This window comes from Urocampus carinirostris, chromosome 11, assembly GCF_059441175.1.
Source record: "Urocampus carinirostris isolate Australia breed hairy pipefish chromosome 11, RoL_Ucar_1.0, whole genome shotgun sequence".
NCBI lineage: Eukaryota > Metazoa > Chordata > Actinopteri > Syngnathiformes > Syngnathidae > Urocampus > Urocampus carinirostris.
Window position 1 is genome coordinate 36,879,981 of NC_142359.1, and position 20,587 is coordinate 36,900,567.

A 20,587-nucleotide genomic window follows, 5' to 3' on the forward strand; every position below is an offset into this window, starting at 1 on the left:
CAAGAACCCCTAATCTGAAACCTACATGAGGGCAAGGAAAAACTCAAAAAATGTCAAAAAAATGAAGAAACCTTGAGGTAATCCCATTTTTACGATGACTGGCTGTAATGTATGTTGCAAGGTCATCAACAGACAATACATAGACATCCGTTATCTGCACCGCTTATCCTCAGTAGGGTCGCGGGGGTGCTGGAGCCCATCCCAGCTATCTTCTGGCAGTGGGATTGACTGACACTCTGAACTGGTTGCCAGTCAATCGCAGGGCACACAGAGACAGACAACTATCCACTCACTCATTCACACCTAGGGACAGTTTGGACCAGCCAATTAACCTGAAATGCATGCTTTTGGAAAGTGGGAGGAAACCAGAGTGAACGGAGGAAACCCACGCAAGCACAGAGAGAACATGCAAACTCCACACTGGACGGTTCGATTCCATGACCTCAGAACTGTGACCTCAGAACTGTGACCTCAGAACACTCGCTAACCACTGCGCTGCCGTGCTGCCTACACAAACACAATCAACAATATATACCTGTATATATATATATATATATATATATATATATATATATATATATATATATATATATATAGGTAATAAAAGAATTTCCAGTTGAGAGCATCTGCCCCAAAATCTTGACCGATGCATTAGGTTATATACAGTATGATGGCGTACATCGGGTCCAAGTGCTACTACGAAGTCTCGGAAGGCATGGAACGTGCAAAGTCCAGGCCTTCTCCGTCAAGGACAAGAAGGCAATCCATTACGTTTTTCTTCAGCATCGAATAAAACACATCCACTGCGGTTGCAGATTGTACGTCAAAAGACAGAGTATTCAACAGCACCAGGGCCCAAATGGAGAATGCTCAACCTGTAGATTTCTTCTTGGCTATTGGAATCACCATTAGACCAGCGTTTTCTGAGCAAAGGCTTTGAGAAGAAACATAGAGGGCAATTAAATTAGAAAGATAAGAGGGGGCAAGTTACCAACATAACCTCAAAACACATCCTAAACTGACAAGGAGCCAGTGCAGGTCAGTTAAACTTTTGATCCAAGACATCAGGACACCGGAGAGTAGTGCATTATAGTAATCAAGACGGGAAGAATAAATGCATGAATTAGAATCTCAGGGTAACTGCTTTAAAAAGGCGAGTTGATATTTGCATGTCTATCTATCTATATACCGAAAGCCATATCCCCCTAGTGGGTTGTGGCTAGAGTCAAGAACACACATTCAACAAACATTCATTCCCCTTTGATCCTCCCAACCTGACACCAAACCTTAAGCCCACAACACAACAAGGGGTGAGTTGCTGTGCCACGGAACCCTTAATCAGCAGAGCGTCCTGACAGAATACATTTTTTTACCCACATCATACGCATCGATATCAGTCATTTTTAAATATCCTTTGCCATTTACATGTATTCCTTGCACACAGTCTTGCTTCCATTATGTTAACCGACCACACATCCAGAGCATGTTTTACTCTATCCATCCAACCTTATTTGGGCCTTCCTATTATTCCATTTCCCACCACCTATACACTACATACTCATTTTAATCAAACGACCTTCATCCAATTTTTCCATAAGTCCAAACTATCTCGGAACATTTTCATCAACCTTCTCAGCAAGCTCTCTCACCCCACCAGTTTTTCTCCTTACTTCCATGTATTGCAAGACATATTTTAGAAGCTGCTTTGCTCACTTGTTGCACTTCCTCAAGGCACCATCTGGGCCCGTCTGCCCCATGTCACAGCATTTCTCATCTTGTCAATTGAGCCCCAAGGTCCGGCGTGCTCTCACATTATATTCTACTTTGCCTGCTTCGTCATTTAATAATGACATCATGTGACACCGGCGCCACACTGTATTAGGCGCACTTGCACTTTACGCAAGCAAGAATCATTATAACAGGATATAAAAAGCATATTGTCGCATATGTTTGCATTTCTTCAAAACTAGCTTCAATATTAGAAGATAAAACTTCAAAATCCCTAGCACTGCAACTTTAATCTTATAATAGGATCAGAATAAAAGTTATACATTATCATTACATCGCAATAATGTCATAACATTAACAAGACACACACAAATATGTTTTGAAGTTGTAGGAAGAAATATTCTTCCTGCTTGCTGTACCCATTCACTACTTTAAAAAAGCGCTTGTGCTACTACTTATTTTATTCAAATCCACTTTTTTAACAATTATTTCTTTGTCATTAGATGTTTACTTTGATAACATTAACAATAATCATATGAAATGTCTACTTTTATTATAATTTCTACTTAATGATCATAATTTTTAGAGAGAAAACATCAACTGGAAAGAGTTAAAAAAAAAAAAAGATTTGTTCCTCATTGGCACAATATTTAGCCCTTTGAAGTAGGATATTTCCTGACTAAAATATTTCTCCAATTTTAAGTAACCTAAAGAAATCGTCTTTAACGGGACAGTTTGTGTTATTTAGTGGTAAACACAGCTTTATTTATTAAGAAAATATATATTTTTTTGAAAAAATGATCAGAAATACAGGAATTATTGTATAACGAGCCTTTTTGGGATACTCGGAGGTCAAGAAATTTGTATTTACCTAACATAACATGAACCTTGCCTAGAAGGAGCTGACATGATTCTCTGTCATCTTGTTGCTATGACTACCTGAAAAACCGAAAAACCTTAAGAAAGGGTTGGCAAAAAAAGAGAAGAAAAATGATGTATTCTTCGTCATGCTTTTTAGCACTTGTTTTTGGTGTATGATACAATACAATGACATCTAGGGGCCAAATAAGAGAAACTGGCCCTTTAAGATAAATAAAATATTCTTAAGGTGGATGGTGGATAATGGTGCTCATTTTAATTAATATTTTCTATAATACTTTTAATAGGCCAAATGTTTCACCCATTTTTGGTTATTTTAAGTGCAAATACAGTAATTTGAATTCCAGAGAAATTTCCACTCCAAACTTTTTTTTTTTTTTTTGCAGTGTGTGTTTATACGCATAAACTGTTAATGAGCACTGTAACATTAACAGAAATAAATTGATGCTTTAAACCCAAAATAGAGCTGCGGTCTCTACACTGGTGCCCGCAGGCCACAAGTAGCCACCTAAAATCACCTGAGTAGCTCGTGGACTTTTTTTAAACATAAATGGCTCGTTGTAAAATTCGAGTGCATTTGATTTCCAACCGTCATGATGTGTAGTTGTTTAAGGAGCTTGTTATGACCTCTAACAATTACAACCTGGTAATAACATAGTAAAAACATGATAAGTTATTTTAGCAATCAAACTGGTTGAAGCTGGCCCCCAAACAACAGAACCCTGTCACATCTTCTAAAGAGTCTCGGTACTGTCTAAACCCAAGAAGTGCTGGACAATCTTTGATAGCAGGCGTAAGTACCTGCAGGTGGATGATCAACAAGTAGCAATAAAAAACTTTTGGCAGCATGTTTATGGACTCCATGAAGGTATACATCGTAAACGCTCTCAATAAACCCTTGGAACAGATGATGTTCTTCACGACAGATTATAAAAGTACTCAAAGTTGTTTAAAAGTTCCACTTTTTTCAAGGTGCAGTCCTGCCTCCGGTGATAAAAACGTTCTTTTAAAAAATGTTCGTATTGTTTGTAAGCTGACACTTGATAATTTGCAAGAATTATTAGCATAATAATTATAGTAAGAATAGTCTTTATTGTCATAATTAATAACGTAGTGAATATTGTTTACAACAAGATTACACATGGCACTCCAGGATAAATACATAATAAAGATTTAAGTGAAAAATAAGATAAGAAGAATGTCAGGATAATTCGGCAAAATATTTACAAGGTAGAGTTTGGAGACTGGCCTAAGTTGTTAGTGCATCAGTGTAGTGGTTTTTAGGTGCACTTTATAGTCCTTAGATACAGTATAATTTTTAGTCTTGTGCGCTTGTTTATGGTGGTGATGGCCCTTGAGATTAAACTGTCTCTGAGCCTGTTAGCCTTTCTTTTTGAAGCAATTGTATTCCGTTAAAGTTACAGAAAAAAAGGCATATTCAAATTACAGGTATGTTTTATAAAAAATAAGGATAACTTTGCAGAATTACAATGTTATTCAAAAGCATATCTATGTTGCCATTTCTGAGAAGAATATTAATGACCAGTGCGCGATAGTTTTATTCCTTTATTCTCTTTTTATTCCTTTCCTCATTCTCAATAGCTTTGTTAACCTTTGCCACGTCTGTCCGCTCCTTTCTCTCTCTCTCTCTCCCCCTCTCTTTCTCTCTCTCTCTATCTCTCTCTCTTTCTCTCTATCTTTCTCTCTCTCTCTGCTGTCTCATTCAATCCACACAAACGCTGTCATGTTGCCCGCCCATTTGGTGCCAGCCGCTGCTGGCTTCCTGATTGGAACCCCATCCTACTTAAGCTCAGCCCTTTCACTCGCCTGTTGTCAGTCCGTCAGGTAACCTCTGTTTCTAAAAGGCAAGCATTTTTCCCGCTTTTTTCACCTGTTTTCCTCCCGTCCGTTCCTGATTTCCCCATTGGTCTCCGGCTACAACCTGTTTTTTGACCCCGACTACGTTTTGATCTCCCGTCCCGGCTTACGACTCGTTTTCTGATCGCGACCACGTTTTGCTCTCCTGTCCCGGCTATTGACCTGTTTTTCCGTCTACGACACTACGAGCTTCAGCTCCAGAAGATCCACTTCCGCAATCAGAACACGTTCCGATTCTGTGGGCGGCTTGCTTCCCGCGTCCAGCGAGCACCGGATCGCGGGCACTGCCTTTCTGCTTTATCTCAATACGCATCTGGGTCCTAATTTCGTTCTGGTCGTGACACAAGCACGGTGTGCTTACCTTCAGGACTCCCTCCAGCTACAAAACATGACTAAATGGCCCAAAAATTTGCAAAACTAATCAAAGTGCTATGTAATTATAGTTTAACTAACGAAACAACATCAACAAACAAGTATGAACATACTTTATAAATTAAAAACAGGAAATGAAATGGTTAATGCAATTGAAGGCCTGATAGGTGTGCCCTCTTCCACGGCATGTCATGATTGCCCCGTTTGGAACACCTGTGGCAGCTTGTTTGGCGCCAACAGCCCGGACAAACTGTTTGGTGGCCTCACCCTTCTTAAGCCCCAACTTCAGTTCAAACTTTGTTAGATCGTTGCGAGCTGTTGTGTTTCACTCAATGAGCGTTCCCGTCCGACTTTGTCCCTGTTAAAACCTGTTTCCAGCCTGATTCCCGTTTTTTGACCCATTTTCGAACCTGACTACGCGTGTTTTGCCTGGCGCCTGCCTATGACCACTATTACAAACTTTACATCGCCTCTGATCTCCAGCCCTGGTCAAACGACTTGCCATTCCCGCCTGTCTTCTTCCGACACCGAAGTGTCACTCCCGCCTTGCTCATTCCAGCTTTCCGCCAGTCCTCGGATCAAGCAATCAAGCAAGCCTTACTCTCACTCTCTTTCAATAAAGTCTGAGAAACACATGCAATTGAGTCCTGTGTCCATTCTGGTTTGTGACACGGCATCCTTTCAAGCATCCATTCATTCACTTCATGCACTCACTCACATGAGTCTCAAATTTACATATACATTATGTATATGCGTATTATGTATGCACTGATGGACGGATTGTGTCCATCATAATTCCAATCACTGACACTAGTGAGACTGAAAGAGATGACAGTTTCATTGGAATTCAGAAAGTGAAGTTTTTCTGCAATAAAAAATAGTTGGGTTCTTAATGTAAACTGTAACAAAGCATATATTATCTGTTATGTGAAAGAGAACGTTTTATTTTTGCTTAATACACAATGCTATGTGGTTAAATGTGAGCACTTTTTGTTGGACTAGAAGCAACTACTTGATCTTGGTTTCCTCTAGTCTTTTTTCAAGCTTACATTTATCATTTATCTTAAACAAAATATTGTAATTGTACTTATATTTAGTTCATTTTCTTTTATTAACATGTTTCATATTGGAGTTATCCAAAAATAATTGAAAGTAATCAAGGTACATGACTTTGATATTATACAGTATTCAGATTATGTTACTGATTACATTTTTTAAAACAGGTAACTAGTAACTGTAACTGTTTACAATTTTAAAGTAATCCCCCCAACCTTGGTGATTTACTCGGTTTGGGGTTTGAGTAGGGTCTACATTGGAATCAATTTGTGCATAAAACTGAGGCTTTTCAAATACACACAAAAAGTGTCCGCATTGGACTTCCTGACTGTTATGGACGTCAGCACCTTTCCAGCAGTTTCGTGAAATATTTGGGACTTTATTACGGCTTGTTTTTCTATGCAGAGTCGGCGACCCCAAAGGTAATTTTTCCCACGGACTCTTCGTCAGGTAGTGCTTCATTTTCGTTGCATTTGAAAAAAGACGTGGCACAAGCGTCCAGATCAATCCAACTTTGTCCTCTTTCAGAGTACCAGGACGTGGAGGTGAACCTGCGGAGGCACAAGTCTGGCTTCGGTTTCAGGGTCCTGGGCGGGGACGATGCAGGCCAGCCTGTGAGTCCGGAGACACGTGAGAAGGCTCGTATGGCCATGCAGACATGCCCTCATTTTACTGGAAAAACACAAAAATGTCATAATAAGTAAATATTTATTTTCTTTAAAGGGACTTTCTGTATAATTGAGCTCCCCCTAGTGGTAAAAAAAAAGAAAAAGTAATTCATTGTGAAAATATATAAACTATCATGCAAACATGATTTTTTTTTAAAACACTCGTAGGTCAAGAATTTTATATATATATATATATATATATATATATATATGTATATATATATATGTATGTGTGTGTGTGTGTGTGTGTGTGTGTGTGTGTGTGTGTGTGTGTATGTGTGTGTATGTATGTATGTATGTGTATGTATGTATATGTATGTATGTATATATATATGTATATATATATGTATATGTGTATGTATATATATATGTATATATATGTATATGTATATATATGTATATATATGTATATGTGTATGTATATATATATGTATATATATGTATATGTATATATATGTATATATATGTATATGTTTATATATATATATATGTATATGTTTATATATATGTATATATATATGTATGTATATGTATATATATATGTATATATATATGTATGTATATGTATATATATATGTATATGTATGTATATGTATATGTATATATGTATGTATATGTATATATATGTATATATGTGTATATGTATATATGTGTGTGTATATGTATATATGTGTATATGTATATGTGTGTGTGTGTGCCCGTGTGACGCAAGCTGCGGCTTGTTGACAGATAGGCTTTCCTTCTATTCAAGTTCAGTGTTCTCATTCTCCATTTGTCAGCTCGTCAACAAACTTCTGCCCGCAAGACGTGGGTTTCGACTCGGCCCTGTTCCTGTTGGCATTTCCTGTCCCGTTTATTTTGTCCTGTTTAGATTCGGTTTCCAGTTTTGTTTCTGTCTATTTTGTCCTGTTTATTATTTTGTCGATTTTTCGTTCCCATCTTGTTTGTCCTGTTTATTTTCGATATCCTGTTTCATTATCTATACTCTCTGTCCTGTCCAGTATCAACCCCCATCACGCGTTTGGGTCCTGATCCTGTTCTGGTTCATGACATATATATATATATATATATATATATATATATATATATATATATATATAAATATATATATATATATATATTACATATTATATATTATAGATAAAAATAATGTGTGTGTATACAAATAAATGTGGTATGAGCAAAAAATAAGGCCGTTTTTTTTTTTTTTCTTACTGTGCGGCCTGCTCTCAAACGATCCCAGGCCCTGTACTAGTTCGGTGGTTGCCTACCACTGTGCAAAAGTACTCAGTAATTCCACGTTGAGTGTCATTGACGGCACTTAGCCACCAGGGGACACCAGATTTTTGCCCTCAACTATCTTTCATAATTGGAGCTGGTCATACAATGCATAGCTGACAACACTAGCACTTTTTATGTCGAAAAGTTTAACTTGTCTGTGGCACAGAATAGGTTAATAAATAATGGGACCGTTGCTTTAGCACACACTGCATGTGGCCATAAGCAGGAAGTCGTCCTCAAGTGTCTCAGTGTAGCTAAAAGTCCATTTTTCTTTTTTTCTCCAGCAGATCTTGATCGGCGCCATCATCGAGAAGAGCCCGGCTGACGTGGACGGACGTCTGCGTCCCGGTGATGAGCTCCTTTTTGTGGACGGTATTCCGGTGGTGGGCAAGCCGCATCGCTACGTCATCGATCTGATGCACAGTGCGGCGCGAAACGGACAAGTTAACATGATCATAAGGAGACGGAGGCAGGCTACAGGTTTGTTTGTTTTCTCAAAAAATTGTCTTGAAAAAGGAAATAACTGACTACCAAATGTTAGGACAATAGTCCATAACCTTACTGGTTCATTTTCTGACAATATTTTCACGGCACGGACCAAGGGCGGCATTAAACATGTCAGTACGTTCTCTAAAATAATAATAATAAGGATACTGTATTTTACGGAATATAAGTCGCTCTGGAGTATATGTCGCATCAGCCAAAGAATAAATAATTAAGAAGGAAAACAATGTATAAGTATCACCGGAGTCCCATTTTGGGGGGAAATTGATTTGATAAAAATCAACACTAAAACATAAGTCGTCTTGAGAGGCAATTTAAGATATAAGGGAACAACAAGCGGGCAGCACGGCGGCGCAGTGGTTAGCACGTGTGCGGCACAGTTTTGGGAACCTCCCGTGTGGGTTCAAATCCAGCTACCTTACTGTGCGGAGTTTGTATGTTCTCCCCGTGCTTGCGTGGGTTTCCTCCGGGCACTCCGGTTTCCTCCCACATTCTAAAGACATGCATTTCAGGTGGATTGGCCGGTCCAAATTGTACCTAGGTGTGAATGAGCGAGCGAGTTGTCTGTCCTTGTGTGCCCTGCGATTGGCTGGCAACCAGTTCAGGGTGTCCCCTGCCCACTGCCCGATGATTGCTGGGATGGGCTCCAGCACCCCCGCGACCCTACTGAGGATAAGCGGTGCAGCATGTCTTTGGAATGTGGAAGGAAACCGGAGTGCCTGGAGGAAACCCACGCAAGCACGGGGAGAACATACAAACTCCGCACAGGAAGTCCAGTAGCTGGATTTGAACCCACACAGGAGGTTCCCAAGACCTTAGAACTGTGCCGCACACGCGCTAACCACTGCCCCGCCGCGCTGCTCCGAAAAAAATTGTGTTGCATTCAAATAATTTCTAATTATACCAGGTCAATCTTGTTGCCAACATTGTACTTCCACTAAAAATGTGATTAAATAGAGTTGTGTATCGTGCAACCGACTAAATAAGCCCCCAAAAATGTTAGTATTATGCGACAAAAGATACCAGGAAAAAAAAAGAAATAGAAATCTTGTGAAAGAATTGTTTGTAGGCCGTACAACCTTTGCAATAATACATTAGTCAATTCATTCAAAAGTGAAAACATTTTTTGCATTGCCGGAAATTCAGCAAAAATGTAACGTGATGTCAAATTTTGGACATGTTTGACTTAGTTGCCACACTTGGGATTGCTGTTGCTCACTGTTGTTTCAAGCGTTGTTCACAGACTTTGTGTGAACGCTCAGACCCGTGGAAAATTACAGGGAACATTGGTCATAACCCAGGCCAAACTGAAAAAAGTGACTTATAGTCCGGAAAATACCATAACGATAACAACAATTTTAACATTTCATGCTGGGATGGCAGCTGAGTGGTGAGTGTGTCAGCCCCATGGTGCAGAAGTACAGGGTTCAATTCCAACAACCGGCCTCCACGTGCGGAGATTGCTTTTTCTCCTTGTAGCGGCGTTGGTTTCCTCCGGGCACTCTGGTTTCCTTCCACATTTTAAGATCATGCTTGTCACTGTTAGGGTCTGGTTCTCCTTCTTCCACCAAGGGGCGCCAAGTGGATTTTGGACTGGCTACAGTTGTGTCCATTATCCACACACCTATCCCTGATTATACTGATTTGTTCATTTTGTGTTTTTTTGGGAAATTTAGTTGTTTTGTGGACCTTTGTTTCGGGCCTGGGAGAATGAAATGTCATTCGGGGAAAAAAATCTGGGTCAACAAAACCAAAAGTGCTAAGTCTGTTTAGTTTTGGGGGAGATGATTTATATGAGGAAGCAGTAACTGGAGTTAGGGGTGCTCAAAAAGAAGGATGGTATTTTATAACAAAAGGAGGCACAAAGTGACAAACAAAAGGTTCACAAAACAACAAATGTCCAAACACAACACAAACCTGACAAAGTCCAAACCATAAACAAGGACATAAAACGGAAATAGAAAATGCAAGGAATAAAGTTACAAACGTACAGAATACCCTAATAAGAAAACAGAATTATAATAAAACAGACCTGGTATGGCAGTGAAATTAAAAATGACCCTACAACGGGTTCTGTACAAAATGTCCGGTGTGTGGATAATGGACACACCTGTATCTAGTTTAAAATCCACTTGGTGCACCTTGGCGAAAAGAGGAGAACCAGACCCTAACAGAGTCAGCTTTTTAGGGCATTTTTCACATCTGGGATAACTAACCTATCTGAGGTGCTTGAGAAAGTTGGTGGTCAGATCTACTCCCTCCGCCTTTTTTGGGGGGTGCACAGACACACAAACAAATAAATAAACAGATATTTATACTTATATCTATACTGAAAACATTATCACCACCCTAGCTTTGCTTATGTGTGAAAAATAATGGAACTTATTTTTCTTTCTGTGCGACCTGTTTGTTGCCGATCACTGTGTTAGGAGACTTGTGTCAGGAGAACGGACGCTACTCAGGCTCGGTGTCCACGCAGCACAGCTCGCCACGGAGCGACCTGACGTACACAAACAGCACCGGTGCTACGGCCAACGGGGCAGCACCGCCTGCCAACGCGCAACCGAGTGACGTCCTTATCCACCGCAAAGAGTGCGAAGGCTTTGGCTTCGTCATCATCAGCTCCCTCAACCGACCCGAGGCGCCCACCGCAAATTGTAAGACAGGCAAAACAATCGGGATGGCAATTAGCCAAATTAACGTTTTTGTGTGACGTCACACGCATACCCGGAAGTAGACAGTTGGCCTTACTGGTTGATGTTATCAAGGGTATACACTCATTTTATTATATGTTCAAATGAAAGAGGAATGCATTGTTTTTTGTGACATAACTGTTTATTTCTAAGTACAGTGCAGAGAAAGAGTACTTTCCTTCTTTCTGATTCCTGCGTTTTTGCACTTGTATCACTCACAAAGGTTTCAGAACATCAGGCCAATTTCAATATCACACAGACAACCCAAGGAAATAAAAAACGCGCTTGAAATGTTGATTCAGTTTGTCAAGGCACAAAGGAAATCAAAACCTATCTAGCCCTTTGTGACAACGTAGTTACCCCTGAACCCAATAGCGAGTTGGGCCCCCTTTGGCAGTGATAACAGAAATCCAACGTTCACAATAATTGGTAATGAGTTTTTTTACAACGCTGTGGAGGATTTTTAGCCCACTCTTTTCTGCTAAATTGTTTCAAATCTTCCATATCAGAGGGTTATCTAACATTAACTGCCTGTATATGTTCACACCACAACATCTCAATTGGATTCCAGAACTTTCCTTTTGTATTTGTTTGAGCCAGTAAGAAGAGGACTTGCTGGCATGTTACATGATCTAAAAGCGCTTGAGTTTGAGGACACCAACCGATGGCCAGGCGTTCTCCTTTAGGATCTTCTGGTAAACACCAGAATTTATTATTCCGTCAACCACAGCAAGTTGTCCTGGTCAGCAGCCCCAGACCATCACACTGCCACCCCCATGGTCTACTGTGGCACAATTTACTCTGTCAAATGCTGTGCCATTTTTACGCCGGATGTAACGGGCTGCACATGTTCCAAAGAGTTCAATTTTTTTACTCATCAATCCATGGAATGTTTCCCAAATTCTTGAGGATAATTTAGATGTTTTTTTGGCAAATGTGAGACAACTCTTTGTGTTCTTTTGTGACAATGGTTGTTTTCGCCTGGGAACTCTTCCATCAATTCTATTTTTGGCCAGTGTCTTTTTTTTTATAGTAGAGTCATGAACACTGACCTTAACTAAGGCCAGCGAGGCCTGCAGTTTCTTGGCTGTTTTTTGATGTTTTTTTGTAACTTCCTCTTGAGGTAATCTCAGTTGGTCGAAGACTCCTGGAGATGGTTTTCCACTCTTCTCAGTTTTCTTCATTTGTGGATAATGGCTCTGACAGTGGTTCCCTGGACACCTACAACCTTAGAAATGGCTTTGTGACCTTTTCCGGAATGATGGATTTTAATGACTTTTTTTGTAATTTATTGTGGAATTTTTTTGAATGGTGGCATGTCAATTGTGTTCTTGAGATTTTGTAGCCTGCTTCCCTTTTTCTAACATTTTGAATTTAAGAGATTTCTTGATCCAACACAGGTGGTGGTAATACATTTTGGGCTTGCCCTGTGGTATTGAACTCAGCTTTCCTAAAACTTTGGTTAATCACAGTTACTTTGGGAATTAACAAGGGGGGAGTTATCTTTTTCACATAGGGCCAGATTAGCTTAGATTTTTTTTTTTTATGTGCCTTAATAAATGGCGCCCCCGGAAGTCCGGAATCAACATTTTAAAACTACATTTTGTATTTACTTGGGTTCTCTCTGTGTGAAATTAAAATTGGTTTGATGATCTGGAACCTTTGTGAGTGATAAATATGCAAAAAACACAGGATCCAGGAAGGAGGCAAATACTTTTTTTCCTGGTTGAAACGAGTCCCAGAGATCGCATTATTTCAACACTAACCCTTCCGTCACACGTCTTTTCTAGTGTGTATAGGTCTCGTTTGTACATCAGTGAACATTTGTTGTTGTAACATAGCCTGGAACGTTTACGACAACCAAACTAGATCTCTGACGGCTATATTTCCAATGTCAATCACAAAAATACTAAAGTCAACCTACCGATTTACACCAAACCAGTATGGCCGCCACGACTTAGGTTGCTTGGATTTTGTCACATGATTAGGAACGGTCAATAGTTAACCCCCGAGCACGGTTTGTACCTTCCGTAGCCGTGCCGCACAAGATTGGGCGTATAATTGAAGGGAGCCCGGCCGACCGCTGCGCCAAAATGAAAGTTGGCGACCGCATCCTGGCCGTCAACGGCCAATCCATCGTCAACATGCCGCACGGGGACATTGTCAAGCTCATAAAGGACGCCGGCCTCAGCGTCACGCTCAAGGTCATCCCACAGGAAGGTCGGACACAAAACACCTTCTTTCACTTCCTTTTTTCACTGGAAAAACAAGTTGAAATACAGTGGTACCCTTTTCATACGGGCCTAATTAATTTGTGCTCGTAGCTCAATTTTCCCGATATGGGATCATTAAAAATGTACCGTATTTTCCGCACTATAAGGCGCACCGGGTTATAGGGCGCACCCCCAAAAAATAGTTTTTGATCCTATATTTTCCATACATAAGGCGCACCGGATTATAAGGCGCTACAATGGTAACGTCGACAAAACAGTCAGATTGTTCAGTCAAACTTATTACCCCCTTAACATTCCGAAAGCTTGCAAAGAAGCAAATACATGTCTCAGACATGTACGGAAACAGTGTCTGTACCATGTCACCAATCACTCAAATGCATCGTTCCAAATATCATTCGGAAGGTTAAAGTCTTGGGATTCAAGAAATGCCAAATATTTCTTGGTTTCCATTTTATTTTTTGCTGGCAACTGTGTGGACAGCAAAGTAAAAATTTTATTGTGCAGGGAAACGGGGTTCTTTACTGTGCATATGACAATAAACACTTTGAATTGAATTTAGTTTAAAAATAGACTCATCACAGGAACATCAAGATTGTTCTAAAACAAGATACCGGGAAAATATAAAGCCGCATAGCTCACCTAAGTTCTCTTGCAGCCATCATGTTCAATAATGATACGTAACCATGGTCTTCTTACAACCATGAGTGTAGTAAATCCAGAAGAGTAAAATATTTACAAATACAGAATAGTAAAAAAGGTTTTCTCTATGCCGTAGTGCAACCTAACGTGTGATTCACATTCATCTTTTTCGGCCAATTGCAGGCTTTGTTTCGCCCCTTTAGCCTATGCGAGCCTGTAAATCATAAAAAGGATCCACCCCCTTTACCTCCGAATAACTTTAGCCAATAGTGACTAATTCAAATGATGATTGACACATTGGTTAGGAAATGAAACGCTGGTATATAAATCCCGGCATACACCGCGGACTACTTCGCCTTCGGGGGAAAATCTAGTCGGCGGCTGCTTGCCTTAGTTGCAAGACTTAATATTGATCCATATATAAGGCGCATGGTCAGCTTTTGAAAAAAATAAAGGCTTTTAGGTGCGCCTTATAGTGCGGAAAATACGGTAATTGCTCCGCTCTCGTCCTCCCAATGCATCCAAGTAAGCCCTAAAAACCAGTGGTGGACCATGATACATTTATGCCTTCACTGGAGCTGAATTAGCCAGTTTTTGTAAGTGAAAATTCCTAATTTATTTGTGAGCTATCGGGTGAAGTAAAAGTGATCCGGGCCAAGCACCCCACCACGCGCGTGGCTCTCTGGGTCCGCCGAGTGCAGACTGAGGCAAGCAGACTCCCCAAGAGGGGGAGGGCGTGAAGGGCCTTGCACCGCATGACACACAAAGCCTGTCTTTTGTAAAGAAATCTGAGGTAAACAGATCTTACTTCTAGGCTAAAAGTGGTTGGACAGAATATTATCCCACTTCAGAAAGGCTTACTGCTTTGGAATGTCTGACCTTTTGCTATTAAATAAACATAATAGTATTATTTCTTTGTTTAATGGCTTTCGTGGATTACCGCCCCCTAGCCAGTCATAGTTTGTCAAATGGTTGACATTTCTCTAACTCAGAATGTTATTGGCTAAACCAACTGCTTCTCAAAAACTTACTTTAGGGGTAAGGGCCTTAAGGATTCTTTATAAAGGCCTTGGGTAGATTTCTGAGCATAGCAACAACTGATGGCTGAAATGTGATGCTTAAATATGAAAGCACCCATCTAGAATTAGTGTGACCAGGGAGTAGCAATGAAAAGCTGAACGTTTGAAATTATTCAATAAGTATTGATTGACAAAAAAACAATTAACGTCACATGATTCAGATATATTTTAGGCAAGCAAAGGAGCCTTGCAGACCCTCATGGCCCACCACTGCTAAATTGTTATAAAACACATTTTCCTGAAAGGGACGTGGACAATTGCAATGATGAGTCACAGAGAAGGCATACCTGTCAACTGATAATTTTTTTCCATATTTTATACATGTTTTGATCATTTTCGAACAGTGTATGTCGTATAACAATTTTTAAATGGGGGGGAAAAACTTTTAAAAGGGCCGATCTTGTTTTTCCTATTTCGGCTCTCATAGGGATTGTCTTTGTCAATAGTAGCAGGCGACAACGTCATGGTAGATTGCTAATACTGTATTGGTATTCTACATAGTCTTTCTTGCTATTAGTAGATAATTGCTTTGTTGTGTTGGTTATCAATTAAAGGGAAGATTTGCAATCTTTAATAAGGGGAGTAATTGGTGGAGGTTGAGAGGTATGAGATCGAGAGACTTTTGATGATACGTTAGCACTTAGTGTACACATAAAACTAAAAGTAACTGTAACTTTAATTTAGCGAACACACAAAAAACTTTAAAATTTTATTTTTTTGCCTGTGTAGTTTGCATGCAGAAAATAAGCGAGTTGATGCTGGCAGTGAGCAGTCACGAGCAGTAAGTGGTAGTGGTAGGCTCTGGGACTAGTCGTGAACTGGATTTTCTTTTGTATTACAAGCAAGATTTTCATAAAAAAATATGATATCCTTACATTTAAAAGGGGGGAAAAAATCAAACATTTTTCTTGTTTGTCTTCTGCCAATATTTGCATCATTATATTTGACATAATGGAATGTCAATCTTTACCTCGACTAGCGGAGGTGAGCAACCTGGCATCAGCGCCCGTCTCGGAAAAACAGAGCCCCCTGGCGCGGCAGCCGAAGAGCCCACAGACGCAAAGCCCCTCGGCCACCAACGTCAGCCTGGGGACCCACGAATCTGACCAGTCTGGCGATAGAGCCCACCAGAACCCCGACAGCAGCCAGCTCCCCACACCCCCCACGCAGATGTACCCGCATGAGGGCCGGTAGGACCAAAGCAATTTCACCCAAAAAAATAATGAGGGTCTATTCCAACAATTTTACACCTCTCTACAGTGACTCCTTGCTACTTCGCGCTTTAGACTTCTTTTCTTTTTGTGACTCAAGACATTTTATTTTATTTTTTAGTCTGTCCTAACTCTTCCAACATTTTTGGCAGCCTGGTTAAGTGCCTGTTAATGTTAAAAAAACACTATTACTTAAAAAGCAATATTGATTTAAAAAAATAAGCAAAAAAACATAACATTTATTTTGCTCAACATGAGGCTCGCTTGGAGCTAGCTGCTAGCTAACTGTCCATGATCTTGCTGCTATAGGTACCCCAAAAAACTAAAACTTGGTTACTTTTAGTTTCCTTAGTTGGATCCTTCTTTGTGCTTTTTAGCAAATGTTTTCCGTTGCAATACAGAAGGGATTGGCAACCTAAAATGTTTAAATTGCTATAGACCCATATATTGGAGTATTGGAGCCATATATATATAGATATATAGATATATAGATATATATATATATCATTGCTGCCTATATATATATATATATATATATATATATATGTATATATATATATATATATAGGCAGCAAGGAGTCCCAGTGGTTAGCGTATGTGCGGCACAGTTCATGTCATGGGAACCTCCTGCGTGGGTTCAAATCCAGCTCCAGACTTCCTGTGCGGAGTTTGTATGTTCTCCCCGTGCTTCCGTGGGTTTCCTCCGGGCACTCCGGTTTCCTCCCACATTCCAAAAACATGCATTTCAGGTGAATTGGCCGGTCCAAATTGTCCCTAGGTGTGAATGAGTGAGTTGTCTGTCCCCGTGTGCCCTGCGATTGGCTGGCAACCAGTTCAGGGTGTCCCCTGCCCACTGCCCGATGATTGCTGGGATGGGTTCCAGCACCCCCGCAACCCTACTGAGGATAAGCGGTGAAGCTGATGAGATGAGATGAGATATATAATATATATATTTTTTTATATACAGTGGAACCTCGGTTCTCGACCATAATCCGTTCCAGAACCCTGTTCGAGAACCGATTTGTTCAATCACCGAAATCATTTTTCCCATCAAAAATAATGTAAATCGTTTTAATCCGTTCCAACACCTTGAATGTTTACCATGAATGTTTAACGTAAACATGTAGCTAACCCAGGCTAATCGTACGTTCGCGTTATCGTAATCTTCCGTACAAAAGATTACGCTAACATTAACGTGTAAAAATAAAAAAATAAGGTCGTTTACAAGTCATTTAGCACCACAAGTGGCTAGCGCTTCATTGGATAAGGGGGCTCCGTTCCAACACCCGGAAATTTTGGCTCAGTTCCAACACCCTGAATGTTTACCTGAATGTACAACGCAATCATAGAGCTAACCCAGGCTAATCGGACGTTCGCGTTATCGTAATCCTCCGTACGAAAGATTACGCTAACGCGAACGTGTAAAAAAAATAAAATAAAATAAAAAAAAAAAGATAAAGAAAATAATTATGAATAGGATTTCTTACCTTTGTGGTGGTCAGCAGAAGGCGCATGCTGTATTCGCTAGCAAGATCGGAAACTCGCACACCTCTTTCATATTTAGCTATTTTGTCTCTCTTAAAGGCAATAGTTGTACGAACAACTTTTCTTTTTTCACCTGTCCTGCTTGCACAGACCTTCTTCGGAGGCATAGTTAGGGGCTAAAACACTCCGTTCACCGATATTAAAAGCAAAAGCAAAAAGAGGCAAGTGCGCACGTGATAACAGTTGGTCACGAGGGGTGGGGGTGATCTACACGATATACACCCGTACGCCGCTCAGCATCGCACTCTAGCGTACGCACTCACGCATTACTGGCGTTCGAACAGCGAAGCAAAAATTTCTCGAAATTTTTGGTCAAACACCAATTTGTTCGAACTGAGAGGCATTCGAAAACCGAGGTTCCACTGTATGTATGTATATATATGTATGTATTTACAGTGGGACCTCGGTTATCGCGTTTAATGGGGACCAAAACCACCCGCGATAAGTGAAAATCCGAGAAGTAGCGGCGCACCTTAAAAAAAAAATATATATATATACATATATATTTTTTTTTTTAATTATTATTATTTTTTTAGACCCGGTTAATGGGGACCAAAACCACCCGCGAAAAGTGAAAATCTGTGAAATAGCGACGCCCTTTCAAAAATGCTTAAAAAAAAAAAAAAAATTATTTTAGCATTATTAGGGGGGGGTGGCTTAGGGGGGCTCCGCCCTGCTTTATTCCTGGACCCTGGCTTTTTCAGCTGAAAATGAAAATCTCCATTCTGATCCCTGTATATGGCAGCACGGCGGCGCAGTGGTTAGCGCTTGTGCGGCACAGTTCATGCCATGGGAACCTGTCGTGGGTTCAAATCCAGCTCCGGACTTCCTGTGCGGAGTTTGTATGTTCTCCCCGTGCTTGCGTGGGTTTCCTCCGGGCACTCCGGTTTCCTCCCACGTTCCAAAAACATGCATTTCAGGTGAATTGGCCCGTCCAAATTGTCCCTAGGTGTGAATGAGCGAATGAGTTGTATGTCCTTGTGTGCCCTGCAATTGGCTGGCAACCAGTTGAGGGTGTCCCCTGCCCACTGCCCGGAGATGGCTGGGATGGGCTCCAGCCCCCCCCGCGACCCTAATGAGGATAAGCGGTACGGCTAATGAGATGAGATATATATATATATATATATATATATATATATATATATATATATATGTAAAAAGACCACAGTTGGGTTTATGAACTTTCGTATAAAATGTATTTTTTTTAATCTGTTTTAACACCACTAATGTAATTTTTGAAACAATCGCAGTTATAGATCGGAGGTAAAAGCCCGACAGGACGTGAAGCCTGACATCAGACAGCCCCCCTTCACAGACTACCGGCAGCCTCCAGTGGACTACCGGCACCCCCCAGTGGCTGACTACCGCCAGCCGCCCACGTTAGACTACCGCCATCCGCCTCTCTTGGATTACCGGACCCAGTTTGCAATCCCAGACTACCGGATGCCGCCGGTACAGGTAAACAAGGATAAGAAGCTCATCTTTCCTCTAGTTTGGTGACAAAAAGCCAGTACATGGGCTTGAAATCTTTGAAATCGCTTGAATTTTATTGTTGTGTTTTCAAGGGTTGAATAGTATTTGAATTTTGCGTGAAATCTTTGTAAATGCTTCAAATTGTAGCCATGTTTCTCAACCAGCCTGCTTAAAATGAGGCCAACACTGTTCTCTGGTGGCTTCACTTTTATATTGCATTTCTTTGTCTCTCGTGATTAACAGCAGCTGGCATTAGTGTGTATGGCATTGTCTTAGGAAGTGTCACAGCCCCAGGACACTAAGAAATGTGTATTAGTGCTAGGATTATGTATCAACACGCTCATGGACATGCTTTGCCCACCCAAACAAAAGTGGATGTAGTAATGAGGGCAGTCTGGGCAGCGCATATGGTATACCAGACACTAGCGTGGATTCTGTTCTTATTTCACGAATTGTATAAAATCATCCAATGTCACACTGTGGAATAAAATTCGCTGAAAATTTTGATTTTGTCTGAAGAGTTGCATAGGTAAATCGCCGATTTATTAGTGAAACTGGAAAATACATCATTCACACCGAATGTCTTCATTTATTAATACTGGAGAAATTGAGAACTTGGCTATAAAAGTCCTTGAATTTGGCCATTAAAAAGGTGTACGAACCCTGCTGTTGGCAGCTGTCGCAGGATTTTGACTTCTTCACCGTGGAGCTGGAGAAGAGCGTGAAGGGTTTTGGCTTCAGCATCCGCGGAGGTCGGGAGTACAAGATGGATCTGTTCGTCCTCCGGCTGGCTGAGGACGGCCCGGCGTTACGCAACGGCAGGATGAGGGTATGCCCCAAACTCAATGTTTTTCTACAACAAAAGTTTGAGTGATATTATAAATTGTTCTCTGTGTACAAATTTGCGTTTTAATCTAATTCCAGATTATTTGGCACCAGTGTAAACAGAATACGCACTTTAAGGCGCATCGAAATATAAACAGCAATCCCCCAAAAATGTCTTGTCGTGTATTTTTCTTACATAATGCGTACTGTACTGTAAAGTGCATGAGCTTGAGACTAGACTAAGAGCTTCAGGTACATATTCAGGGTTTGTACAGGTGCTTGAAATTCTGGAAAATGCTTGAATTTCAATTTGGTGTTTTCAAGGTCAGGAAAATGCTTCAATTTTGGATCAAGTTGAAATTGTTGCCACTGCCATGTTTCCTGGCAGTCTGATTTGATCACGCATTGAAAAAAGAAATATAAAATAAGTGTGCGTAAAAATGACGCTGATGGTGGGTCCTCGTTATCGAGTTGACATGTGGAGCGTCACTGTCCCCTACTGGTTGCATCAATGAGGACAGG

General features: G+C 40.6%; 1 protein-coding gene across 1 annotated transcript in view; it reads left to right on the top strand.

Moving 5' to 3' along the window:
• magi2a (membrane associated guanylate kinase, WW and PDZ domain containing 2a) overlaps nt 1-20,587 on the top strand; it is a 156,539-nt gene that overhangs the window by 127,370 nt on the left and 8,582 nt on the right. Inside the window, exons 11-18 of the mRNA XM_088347546.1 lie at nt 6,319-6,363; nt 6,442-6,527; nt 8,150-8,342; nt 10,796-11,023; nt 13,094-13,279; nt 15,991-16,201; nt 19,018-19,225; nt 19,917-20,069. Coding sequence (XP_088203672.1) covers nt 6,319-6,363; nt 6,442-6,527; nt 8,150-8,342; nt 10,796-11,023; nt 13,094-13,279; nt 15,991-16,201; nt 19,018-19,225; nt 19,917-20,069 — 1,310 coding nt within the window. The remainder of the gene's footprint in view (nt 1-6,318; nt 6,364-6,441; nt 6,528-8,149; nt 8,343-10,795; nt 11,024-13,093; nt 13,280-15,990; nt 16,202-19,017; nt 19,226-19,916; nt 20,070-20,587) is intronic.